Source organism: Juglans regia, chromosome 10, assembly GCF_001411555.2.
Source record: "Juglans regia cultivar Chandler chromosome 10, Walnut 2.0, whole genome shotgun sequence".
Taxonomy (NCBI): Eukaryota; Viridiplantae; Streptophyta; class Magnoliopsida; order Fagales; family Juglandaceae; genus Juglans; species Juglans regia.
In genome coordinates, this window is record NC_049910.1 from 28055643 (window position 1) to 28068695 (window position 13053).

Consider the following 13053-nt stretch of genomic DNA (forward strand, 5'->3'; position numbering starts at 1 on the left):
TGTTGCAGGAGGTGTATCCAGCTTCCATAGTTTCTTCCAAATCAATGTCTCTCTGGCCTTATCAAAAATCTCTCCTTCCAGATGTCTATCCATGTCTCTGCTAAGGTGATAACAACTTTTTACAGTGAAGAGTCCTTGTTAGTCCAAAGCCAGATCCTCACATCATCCCTACCACCCAAGCTGATAGGAATAGCTTTAATGGCTTCAATTTCCTGGTGAGAGAAGAGTTCCAATAGAAGGGATTCCTTCCACGTTTTCTATTGGGGGTCTATGAGATCACTGACTTTCTCACACCAGCAATCTGCATCTCGAGTGGACAACACCTTGCCTGACTGAAAATCTGGGATCCATCTGTCTTTCCAAATGTTCACCTTTGTCCCATTACCTATCCTCCACATGATTCCCTTCCTTAGCAAAGTTAAACCTACTTGAATACCTCTCCATGCAAATGATGGTTCTAGACCCAATCTTGAATCTAGCAAATCCACCTGGCTAGAATACTTCTGTTTAAGGATCATGGACACCAAAGAGTTTGGATTCTGTATAATCCTCCACCCTTGCCTCGATAAAAGATCTAAGTTGAACCTTTTAAAGTCCCTGAAACCAAGGCCTCCAGACTCCTTGTTGGTACTGATTTTGTCCCAACCAACCCATTGAATTTTAGAAGTATCTTCATGATAACCCCACAAGAATTTCCTAAGCAGTTGGTTTAGTGTTTTGATAATAGAGACTGGGAGTAGAAACATCCCCATGGCATATATTGGAATTGCTTGGAGGACTGCTTTAAGGAGAGTTTCTTATCCTTCTGCAGAAAGGTACTTTGTCTTCCAATTGGCTACTCAAGACCATGTTCTATCCACAAGGGAATGGAATGCTGAGACTTTTGCTCTTCCCACAAAAGCAAGCAATCCCAAGTATTTTTCAAAAGCTCTAGAGGATTTTATTCCTACCAACTGCAGTACCTCTTATTGAGTGACAGGTTTGGTATTCTTACTGAAAAAGATTGAAGGCTTTTCTTTATTCAACACCTGACCCGAGGCCCTTTCATAGAGATTAAGGATATTAAGAACAAAATTGAGCTCCTGAGTGTTAGCTTGGCAAAACATAAGACTGTCATCTACGAAGAATAGGTGGCTTACTGAGATTGGACCTCTCCCAATTTGAACAGGAGTTAAAACACTAATTTTCTCAGCTCTATTCAGTAGGGAAGTCAAGACTTCAGCACATAGTATAAAAATGTAAGCGGATATAGGGTCCCCTTGTCTGAGGCCCCTTGAAGGCTAGAACTTCTGTTGAGGATCCCCATTAACAAGGATGGAATAAGATACTGAGCTAAGGCAATTCTGTATGGTGATAATCCATCCTGAGGAAACTGCATCTTGGACATTACTGCAGCCATAAAGCTCCATTCGACCATGTCATATGCCTTGCTGATGTCAAGTTTTAGAGCCATGAAACCTTTTTTTCCTTTCATCATTGTGTTCATGGAGTGTAATACCTCATATGCAACTAGACTGTTATCTGTGATTAACCTACCAGGGACAAAGGCACTCTGGTTCAAAGAAATGAGTTTAGGGAGGATGGTTTTCCCCCTATTTGCAAGGGTTTTTGAGACAATTTTATCCATGACATTGCACAAATTGATAGGTCTATAATCACCCATTGTGGTTGGATTTTTTACAATAGGAATAAGGGAGATGAAAGTGTCATTAACCTCATATATGCTACCACCACGATTGAGAATTTGAATAGCAAAGTTGCACACATCCTCACCCACCAACTCCCAATATTTTTGATAAAATGGGCTAGGAAGCCATCGGGGCCAGGGGACCCCAATGGATTCATTTGCAACACAGCAATTTTGATATCCTCCTGAGAGAATGGAATCATGAGCCAACTTTTCATCTCCAAAGTTAATGTAGTATCCAAACCAACTAGACATTCCTCAATATTAATAGGACTAGATGAAGCAAAGAAGTTTGAGAAAAAACCAGTAAAGGTGTCACCAATTGCTCCCTGCTTAGTAATCAACCTACCATGTGAGTCTTCAATACTTTGGATTGTGTTGGTCTTCCTTCTTTGGCTAGCCTGTAAATAGAAAAAGTGAGTCTTTCTATCTCCATATTTGAACCAGTGTTGTTTTGCTCTCTGCCACCATTTTAGGTCCCTTTCTGCAAGTGAGATCTCCACTTCTGTTTGTAATTGTTGCATTTATGCCAAGTGTTGTCCATCACCTATATTTTGTAGATGACTTATCTTATCCACTTTCTATGAAACCTTCTTATTTTGTTGATGCTTGGACTGGTTCCCGTTCACCAATCCCTTATGGCATGACTATAATTTTCCTCTAATAGAATGAGACTCCCCAGTTCCTAATCTGACCCTCTTCCAAGCCTTAGTCACTACTGTCAGGTTTCTTCTTTAAGTTCCCATGCAACTTCATATCTAAAGCCTCAGTTCATATCTAACCCTCTGACCCAGTTCCTAATCTGACCCTCTTCCAAGCCTCAGTCACTACTGTTAGGCTTTCTTCTTTAAGTTACCAAGCAACTTCATATCTAAAGCATTTACCTTTCGACAGAAAACTGGTATAGACTTATTGTTAGCTGTCTTGTAAATTTATAAGATGGATAATAATAAATTTATACAATATTCTAGTTTTGCAAAGAATGAATGGAGAATTATTCTAAGAAAATATGTAGCTTTTATTGTTACTTCACTTGTCAAGGTTTGAGAGACTATGTTGTGAAGTAACAATGAAAGCAAGACATTTCTTGAAGATCATCCTTAGGTACAACTTGTGCAAGACAGGAAGTCGGCATAGACTTATTACAAGTTTCTAGTCTTACAAAAAATAAACGAAAAATTATCTTGAAGTGATCGGCTTTCATTGTTACTGCACTACACAGTCTCTCTGACCTCTAGACGTGATGCGAATATTTGGCAAATAATTCTTTAGTTTGATTCTTTAAGAGCATCCCCATTGGGTTCCCTAAAATTTTTCCTAAATTTTAATTAAAAAGGACACTTCCTATAATTTTATCCTAAATTTTACTCATCTTCAAAAACCTTCTACATCTCATTCCCTATCATTTCTCTATTTTATTAAAATAATATTCTTCTATTATTCCTTTATTACTTCTTTCTCTCACTTCCATTTCCATTTTTAACCACTAACTCTTTTGTCTTATTCTCTTCTTTTCAAAGATCACATTTTATAAATATTTATACGATTTTTTTCCAGATATAGTATTATTTTTCAATTCAACATCGATATTAAAAATAATAATTTTTTAAAATATGTGCATTTTCCACGTATTGATGATCAAATATTTTATAAAATAGTACAACGATAACATTTTGAATTCGCCATGATTTTTTTTTTTTTGAGAGAAAAGTTACTTCATATAAATATCTCAAGAGAGATGATTGTGAATACAATGAGGATAGTCCTCTACATGGATTGAGTCCTCAGATAACTCTAGAGAACTTTTTGCCAGACAGTGCGCCACTACATTGGCTTGTCTAGGTACATGACAAACTGACCACGAAGAATAATTGCCTAGTAGTTTCTTGATGTCTTGATAAATCAGCCCCATTGTGCTCCAGTCTTCAGCTAGACTATTTATGTCATTCACCACTAGTAGTGAGTCCCCTTCGAAGATGACATTGTGTAATCCCATTTCAGTTCCAAATTGCACAGCTCGTAATGCAGCGAGTGCTTCTCCCAGAATGGGGTCAGGAAAAGAGTTACATGGGCTCCTAAGCATTGCTGTGATAAGACCAGACCAATCTCTGATTGACACCCCAATACCCACCCTGCAGTTGACCTTGTCGATGGCTGCGTCCCAATTTAATTTATAGTAGTTGGTTGGAGGTTTGCACCACTTGGCTTGGGGTTGATTCTGAGGAGCGAACTTTTGTTGGTTCCTTACTAGCTCATCCAACTCTCTCATGCAATTGGACACACGTTTTAGTACCTATTGAGGTGACTCGAATCTGGATTCAAATATAAGTTTGTTTCTTCTATACCAAATTTCTTTTGCTGTGAGAGCTAGCTTAGTGAGTTCCTCTGGTGGAAGGGTGGATAGAAGCTCTTTCAGCAAGTCAAAAAAAGGTACTTCCTCAGTCCTACTTTTCTGAAGCCTTCTTGAACTATTGCACCAAACATCCTGGGCTGCCTTACATGTCCAAAGAGCATGGGATACAGTTTCTGGTTGAAATAAGCAAATAGGGCACATGGGTGTGTCAATGATCGTCCTTTTGTGTAAGTTAACTCTGGTGGGAAGGATTTCCCTAGTTGATCTCCAGAGAAACACTTTGATTTTGTTTGGCACTTGTAGCTTCCATAACAGTTTCCATAAGGCCTCATGTTTGGTCGATTCTGATGTTTGCCTCTTATTGATCCCATTCATAGAGACTTGGAGATGGTATGCTGATTTAACTGAGAAGATACCATTCTTAGTACATCTCCAAACTTGCTTGTCACTCCTGTTGCAGGGACTAATATGAATTCGAGAAATGATGGCAGCCTCCTTAGGAATGAAGACATTTTGAACCAGGTGTAAATTCCAAGAATGAGTGTCTTGGTCGATGAGAGAGCTGATCGTGGCTTCTGAGTTGAGAACCTTTGGAGGGGACTGGGACTTGTAGGATGTTGGGATAGGCAACCATCGATCTGACCAAATCTTCACTGTGTTTCCATTGCCAATCTTCCAAAGAAGACCCTCATATAATAACGATCTTGCTGCAGTAATACTCTTCCACACATAAGAATCACTTCTTTTAACTCTTGCTGATGAAAAATCACTTGAGGGAAAATATTTGGCTTTTAGAACTCGAGAGGGCAAAGATTGGGTATTGGTGATGATCCTCCACCCTTGCTTAGCTAATAGAGCTCTATTGAAGTCTTCAAAGTCACGAAATCCCAAACCCCCAACATGTTTACCCTTTCCAAGACCCTTCCAACTTAACCAATGCATTTTAGGATTCTGGTTTCTAATCCCCCACGAAAATGAATGTGTTAGTTTATTAATGTTCCTTATGATACCCTTGGGGATTAGAAAGATGCCCATGCAATATGTGGGTATGGATTGAATGACTGATTTCAACAAAACTTCCTTACCTACTGGAGAAAGCAGATTTGTTTTCCAATTGGTCATTTGTGCTTTAATTCTGTCAATAATGGGAAGGAAGGCCCTTGACTTACGTTTGCCAATGTAAGAGGGTAATCCCAGATATTTTTCAAAAGGAATTGAAGCTTTAATACCAGCTGTAGCCAGGATGGAGATTTGGATCCCTTGCCTTGTGTTCTTGCTAAAATAGATTGAAGACTTCTCAAGACTTAGCCTTTGACCTGAAGCTGATTCATAAGACGAGAGGATTTTATGTAGCCTGCCCCATTCCTGCAACTTTGCTTTACAAAAGACCAGGCTATCATCTGCAAAAAAGAGATGATTAACCGATAAAGAGCCTCTAGTGATAGGGAAGCCAAATATTAAGCCCTTTTGTTCAACTTGATTCAAAGCAAATGTGAGGACTTCGGAGCATAGTATAAATAAGTAAGGTGAGAGGGGATCTCCTTGACGTATACCCCTAGAAGGCTTGAAGGGAGATTGAGGTGATCCATTTAGTAGAATTGAATAAGAGACAGTGCCAATGCACTCCATAATCAACTCAATTCATTCTGTAACAAATCCCATCCGTTGAAGCACAAGCTGCACAAAAGACCACTCTAGCCTATCATAGGCCTTGCTCACATCTAGCTTGAGTGCCATAAATCCTTCTTTGTGATTTCTCCTTCTGTTCTGCATTGAGTGCATTAGTTCATATGCCACTATGGTATTGTCAGAAATTATCCTTCCTGGAACAAAGGCACTTTGGGTGTCTGATATTAGAAAAGGCAGGATGGTTTTGAGTCGATTAGCAATAACCTTTGCAATGATTTTGTAGAAAACATTGCAAAGGCTAATGGGCCTATAATCTGTGACAAATACAGGATATTTCTTCTTGGGAATGAGGATGATAAAAGTTTGGTTGAAACCCTGGAAGCTTAACTTGGAGTTGAGGAATTCTAGGACAGCAGCTACCACATCATCACCAACAAGATGCCAGTGATTTTGGAAGAAAATAGCAGGGGAACCATCTGGTCCTGGGGATCCCAGAGGGTTCATTTGGAAAATGGCTAGCTCAATCTCCTTTCTGGAGTAAACCTTAGTAAGGAAAAGGTTCATCTCATGCGTAATAGTGGGTCTCAAGTTCTCCAGAAGAGAATTAGGGGCAGTGGGGTTTGAAGAAGTGAAGAGGTCTCTAAAAACATATTGGAATTCACCCCCAATGTCATCAGGATTTGTCAAAATTTGCCCCAACTCAGTTTGGAGCTTGTGGATAAGGTTTTTCTGCCTTCTAACTGATGCACACTTGTGAAAGAACTTGGTGTTCCTGTCACCATCTTTGAGCCATCTCTGTTTGTCTCTTTGGCACCACTTAAGATCATTTGCCTCTAGGGAGGCATCCAATTCTTTCTGTATAGTCCGAATCTGTTCAGTATCCAAACCAGTGTTGGAGGCTTGCAAAGATCTCAGAAGATCAATTTTTGAGTTCAAGTCCTGCTGGTGAGATATTCTAGAGTTGTTATGCCACTCTCTCAATTGGTATCTTCACCTCTCAAGGCTCCTTCTTGTAACATCTGCCTTTGAACCCGATTGGAGTGAGCCTTGCCAAGCCCTTTTGATTACACTCTCACAGCCCCCCTGATTGGCCCACGAGGCTTCATATCTAAAGACTCTTTTGTTTTTGAAGAGAGAGGAATTAAAGTTAGAGCTTGAGATAAGAAGGGGGTTGTGATCAGAGCAAATGGTAGGGAGAATGGAGACTGAATTGGTATCATATAACTCCTGCCATGCACAATTTGCTAGTCCCCTATCCAGTCTTTCTCTTATGAAGTTTGGGCCCTCACGGTTGTTGCACCAGGTAAAAAGGGAGCCCTCAAAGCCTAGATCTCCAAGGCCACAGTTGGCAAGAGTTTGTCTGAAAGATTCCATCTGATTAAAGGGTCTGGGGGGGCCACCCATTTTTTCACAATAAGAGGTGATTTCGTTAAAGTCTCCCACACACAACCATGGAATGTCGGGGTTTACTTTTATTAAACTAAGTAGGTTCCAGCTTTCATTTCTTTTTGCAGTAATAGGTTGACCATAAAAACCAGTGATGATGAAAGTTTTCCCTACCTTATCCAAATGGACTTGGAGAGACATATGGCTAAGAGAGTAAGACAATAGATCTGCAGAAGTTTCTTGCTTACAGAAGAAAGCAAGCTCACCACTTCGACCAATGTAGTCCACTATAAAACTACTTTCATATCCAAGCTTGTTCCTTATGAGTTCCAGTTTTTCTCTTTTACGCTTTGTTTCTATTAAAAAAACTAGAGATGGGGACTTAACTCTCACCAACAGGTGGAGTTCTCTAACTGTCCGAGGGTTCCCAAGCCCTCGGCAGTTCCAGCATAGGGTGATCATGGAGATGGGCAGGGCTGTTGAACAGCCTCTGCCATAAAATGTTTAAGTCTTTTGGAAGATCTCGTAGGTTTTGCTGTCGAGCCATTGATTCTCTTTTTCTTTTTGTTGGTCTCTCTACCAACAAAGGGGTTGGACATACTTGACACAGCGTTTAAACCTACCTTTCCACGTGCTCTTCTTTTCAAGTTTGACATAAAGGGGGATATTGTTTGTAACTTTGGGACTAATTGGGAGTGCAGAAGTAAAGGACTTACTTGGTGATTGTCTGCTACAAGGACCATACTGGTATCCAGACGCGTAGACTCTACTTGCCTATTGGGAGATGAGTTCCTGACCTCTTCAGCTATTGACTCCTCAAGACAAGTTGGGGTTGCCTTATCAGACTGTTGACAGTTGAAACTGTCCTTTTTTGATAAGAGGTGTTCAGTTCCTCTTTCCTTTTCCAATGCAAAAACTAGATGTATAGAAACACATGCCACTGTTGGCGGTAGATCAGTTGACTTGTAAGAAACATTGTTCCCACCAAAATCTAATTCTTGGTCATTGGAGCTGGCCTGCCGACCACTGCCTGTGGCCTCCCCTCTGAGCTGCTAGAGTGTGCTTTGTAGTGAGATGGCTTTTGAGATGAGTCAGCTCTAAGCCAAGGGCCATATTGAAGAGGAGACGTATTTAGAGTGCTACCATCAGAGATGTGTCTTGAACATCTGAGTTGTGTGTGTAGAACTATACCACAGTGGTAGCAAAAGGAAGGCAATCTTTCGTATTTGAAAGGTATCTAGGAGCGGGCATCCCCTACATTAATTACACAACCCCTTATCAAAGGTTTTGAGAGATCAAGCATCACCTTCACACGTAGGACTCCCCCCCACACTCGTCCTTTTTCATCCACATCCACCATGATGACCTTCCCTGCTCTGGTTCTGAGTTCCTCTCCCGTTCTTATGTTCATGGCAGCAAAGGGGAGGTCATGGAGTTGAATCCAAAACGGTTCTAGAGAGAAGTCGATGTCTTTTAACACAAGTCTACCTTTACATTCCTGAATACCGATCAAGTTTCTGTCGAAAGACCAAGGTCGACCAGATAACACCCTGGTTCTCACACTAGAGCTATGAAACTCGAGTAGGAACTTGTTCCTTCCTAAGTCTTTGAAGATTATCCCGCCTTCAGCATTCCAGACCCTAGTCATTGTTGCTTTGAATGCCCCTTTATTCACTTCTTTGTCTGAAACTACCAATGCAACAAGGCATAAGTTGCTGATATCTTGGGCAAGTGTAAACTCCTCCTTTGTGAGGTATAATTCTTGTTGTTCCTCCTCCGTGAGCTTGAGGCCCTTACATAAATGAGAAATCTCCTCCTCCATGTGTGCATAAAACTACTAAGACAAGATCAAACTCTATGTATCGAGAGGATCCAAGAGACAAACTCTATGTTCCTAGGAAGCATAGAGAGAACCTCATCTCCTGAAGAGAGAAGACCACGAGGATAAATCGAATTCGCCATGATTAGTACACATGCTTTGTCATTTATCCAACGATAACTCTTTCTATCTCTTCTCCAACGGTAACTTTTTTGTCTTTTTTCCAACCGTAACCTTTTTTTATCTTTTCCCTTATGGTAACTTTTTTTGTCTTTTGTTCAACGGTAACATTTTCTGTCTTATATGTAACGGTAACTTTTTCCTCTATAAATACGCATTCTACTTGCATTCACATTCTCAAAAACCCAAGTCTCATCTCCAACTCCCTTCATCAAATGACTCGTTCTTTCTTTCGCAAATTGCTTACATACTTGTCATCTGATGATGAGTTGGATGTTGTTATTAATGCCGAGGCTGATGGAGAGTCATCGAGACATCGTGGCAATCGCCAACGTCGTAAGTTTATTCGGCGTGATCATAATCAAGGGCATGAGCGCCTTTTCCATGACTATTTTGTAGAAAATCCAATATATCCCTCCAATCTATTTCGAAGGAGATTTAGGATGAGTCGTCCCTTATTTCTCCATATTCTGAATGAGGTTGAGGCTTACGAGCCCTACTTCATCTAGAAAAGAGATAATGCCGGAAGACTCGGTTTATCTTCTATGCAAAAGATAACCGCAACACTTAGAATGCTGGCCTATGGAGTTACTGGAGATTTTATGGATAAATACATACGTATTGGAGAAAGCACCGCAATGGAGAGCCTCAAAACATTTTGCTAGACAATCGTAACTGCTTTTTCAGATGAATATTTACGGTCTCCAAATGCTATTGATATTGCTCGATTGCTTGTGGTTGGTGAACAACGGGGATTCCCAGGAATGCTGGGAAGTATTGATTGCATGCATTGGAAGTGGAAAAATTGTCCCGCTGCCTGGAAAGGTATGTACTTTGGCCACATCTGTGAGCTAAATATTATTTTAGAAGCAGTTGCTTCATATGATATCTGGATATGATATGCATTTTTTGGTATGCCCGGTTCACATAAAGATATTAATATGCTAGATAGATCTTTTATTTTCACAGAACTTGCCCAAGGGCGTGCAACCACCAGTCAATTATACAATCAATGGCAACGACTACACTATGGGGTACTACCTTGCCGATGGTATTTATCCCAAGTGGTCAACGTTTGTGAAGACGATTCCATCACCCCAAGGGAAGAAGAAGAAAAACTTTACCACAACACAAGAATCTACAAGAAAAGATATCGAGCGTGCCTTCGGGGTACTTCAACAACGATTTGCAATCTTTCGTGGACCTTCCTGATTATTCAAAGTCAATGACCTAACAAATATAATGAAAGCATGTGTTATTTTACATAACATGATCATTGAGAACGAGCGTGATAATAGTCAGGGTCTGAAAGTGGAGTATGATCAACTTGATGATGATATTCCAGAATTGTCACGCAATCCAACAAACGAGTTTATTAACTTCATTCAGCGCCATCATGAAATTAGAGATAGCTTGGCACATCATCAACTACAAGCAGATTTAATTGAACATCATTGGCAATTATATTCCCAACAATAGAAGAGAAGGTTGTGTTGGATTCTCTATTTTATCATTAGTAGTGACAGTGTATGAAAGTTTCTAGAATTTCCAATCCAAAAAACATGTTTGGTTCAAGAACATGCTCAAAAGTTATTGTATTATTTTCATTAGCTGTAATAGTTTAAGGATTTGTAATGTCGAGTTGTAATCAAGCAACATCTATCCATGTTAGACTCTAATTCAACGACCACATTTTCTATCTTCTTAATAAAACTTTGCAACGTACAAATTATATAATACAATAAGCGCAGAAAAGTGCCACAAGCGAGTGGTACATAATATACATCACCTTTAATAATGAATAAAGGTCTAGTTGCAAAAAAAATAAATGCCTCAATCTGAGGATGCATTGCGTCGTGCCAATATCTCTCTTTGAAGTTGCTGGAAATATACCTGTTGAACTTCATTTAACATACTCACATCGAACAACATTATGCGCACCTCTCTCCCACTGGGCGATTTCCAGTTTCTCCACCTCCAACCTCAGCCTCTCGTCCTCTTGTCTACTTTTATTTCCCTCCATTTCCGGTTCATATGCCATCTTCTCGACCTTGAGTTGGTAAAATTCTTTCTCCTGAGCACGTGACTCCTCTAGGAGAGTATACTTTTTCTTGCTGAGCTCCACAAGTTCATCTGAGGCCCTGCCTTGGGTTTTACGTTTTCCTTTCTCAGCTTTTCTCCCTATTGGCCTATCCAATTCGATGACATCATTAGTTTCCATATTCTCACCCTCTATACCACCCACTGAATCAATGGGTGAATTAGTTGCCACTGCTAATGTATACGAATATGTAGGGGACATCGTCGACCTTTGCTTTGTCCCGTCCTTTGTGCAACGCTGATTCCATTTTGGCTAGTCCTTCAATAGGTGCCAACAATGCTCGAACTGAAAGGTCGTTTTCTCAAGCGATTGGTACATGACTTTCATTTTGTCAAACTTCCAATTCAAAATGAAAATCAAATAGTTAACCACCCTATTAAAGATAAAGGAAAAATAACGCATAAAAATGATAATTAAGTGTTGTCAATAATAAATAAGTGGAAGTTTATACCTTGTCTTGCTTAGTCATGCCACTTTGATTCAGCCCTTCAACTTGGGCGAGTTTAGCATAAAATTTGTTCGCCGCCTTTTGAATTGCAGACCACCAATATATTAAGGACCCAACACTCAGCTCATTTGTACTTTCTTTATAATCATGGAAGTATTGACTAACTTTTTGCCAAAGTTTGGCATGTTTTTGGTCCGTTCCTTGGATGGCATCAATGTTACTATTCAGCCATGCGGAGACAAGTAACTTGTCTTATTCGGGGGTGAAGTTTGCACCCCTAGCTGATTTTCTTTGAGAGGGAGGCTGTACCTGGGGCAGGGGTGGAGAGTCATCCAAAGTCACGGGATGTTCACCTTGACCAACATAAATGTGGTCAAGTTCAGGCTTCTGAGTCAGGAGGCTGGTGAAGAACATATTTCCATGCTCTTCTGAGTCCCTCTAAAAATTTGTAAACATGGAAATGTGGTACACATGTTAGACAATTAAGAACTACATTTGCAAGTGATTTTGATAGCTGGCTCAGGAATCCTATGGCAACGTATGACCACACTTGGCACACTCCCTTGCATGGCTTCAACAATCGGTTGCCACTATTTATTGGCCATCCGGGTTACCATGCCATGGAGGTGTGTGCGAAAGCGTTCCATCACCATTTTCAGATTTTCTTATCATCACAGCCGAGAGGTTTAGACAACTCAAATCCAATAACAAAATTAGTTTGCAAACGTTTTATAAGAGCATTCTCATCCATTTCCCTAAACACTTGTGTGTTTTAAATATGGCTGAGAATGATTTACAGAATTTACATCATCTGTGAGACACGAGCCCAACATCAAATGGCTGCAAAACCTTACCCAAACCCCACATGCCTTTGGTGAAAAATATTACAAACTGCAAAATGGTCATTCGGGTGAGGATTACCCCGCCATCTCAATGGGGCCCACTAACACTTATGAATTATCCCACTAAACACCATCATCATAGCCTAACAGTAGACATGTAGCCCCCCTCCCTCCCCCACAAGTAATAATTATTCATCAATACCAAACATTGCAAAGGTCCCAATAGCACAAACCAATTTACAACCGAGGGGTTAGAGAAGGAAAATCCAATACTAAGCAGAAAGCAAAATGCATAAGAACATAAAAATAGAAATTAACTTTGTCAAACCAACAGAGCTTAGTCCATGAGAATAATAATTAAAGAGACCACATTGGCTCAAACCAACAAACACAGGGCACAAACAAGTCCAAACTGGTTGACTTGAATTACTTATTTTACTACTTCAAACAAGTCCAAACACAAACCACATTGATAATAAGTTCTCACGTTATTATTTTACTGCTTCAAAGCCAAAAAGGCCTCGTAATAAGTTTTATATCGTCAACTCAACATAAACATCTACCAACTCAGAAAAGTTAAGCTCTCCATATGTTAATCTTCATTCAAG

The 13053-nt window shown here is 40.0% G+C and overlaps 1 protein-coding gene across 1 annotated transcript; it reads right to left on the minus strand.

The window, feature by feature from the left end:
* Positions 1 to 257: 257 nt before the first annotated feature.
* On the minus strand, positions 258 to 752 carry LOC108992719 (uncharacterized mitochondrial protein AtMg00310-like). The gene has a single exon (XM_018967345.2). It carries the CDS (start codon positions 750 to 752, stop codon positions 258 to 260), a length of 495 nt encoding a protein of 164 aa, XP_018822890.2.
* Positions 753 to 13053: the final 12301 nt, after the last annotated feature.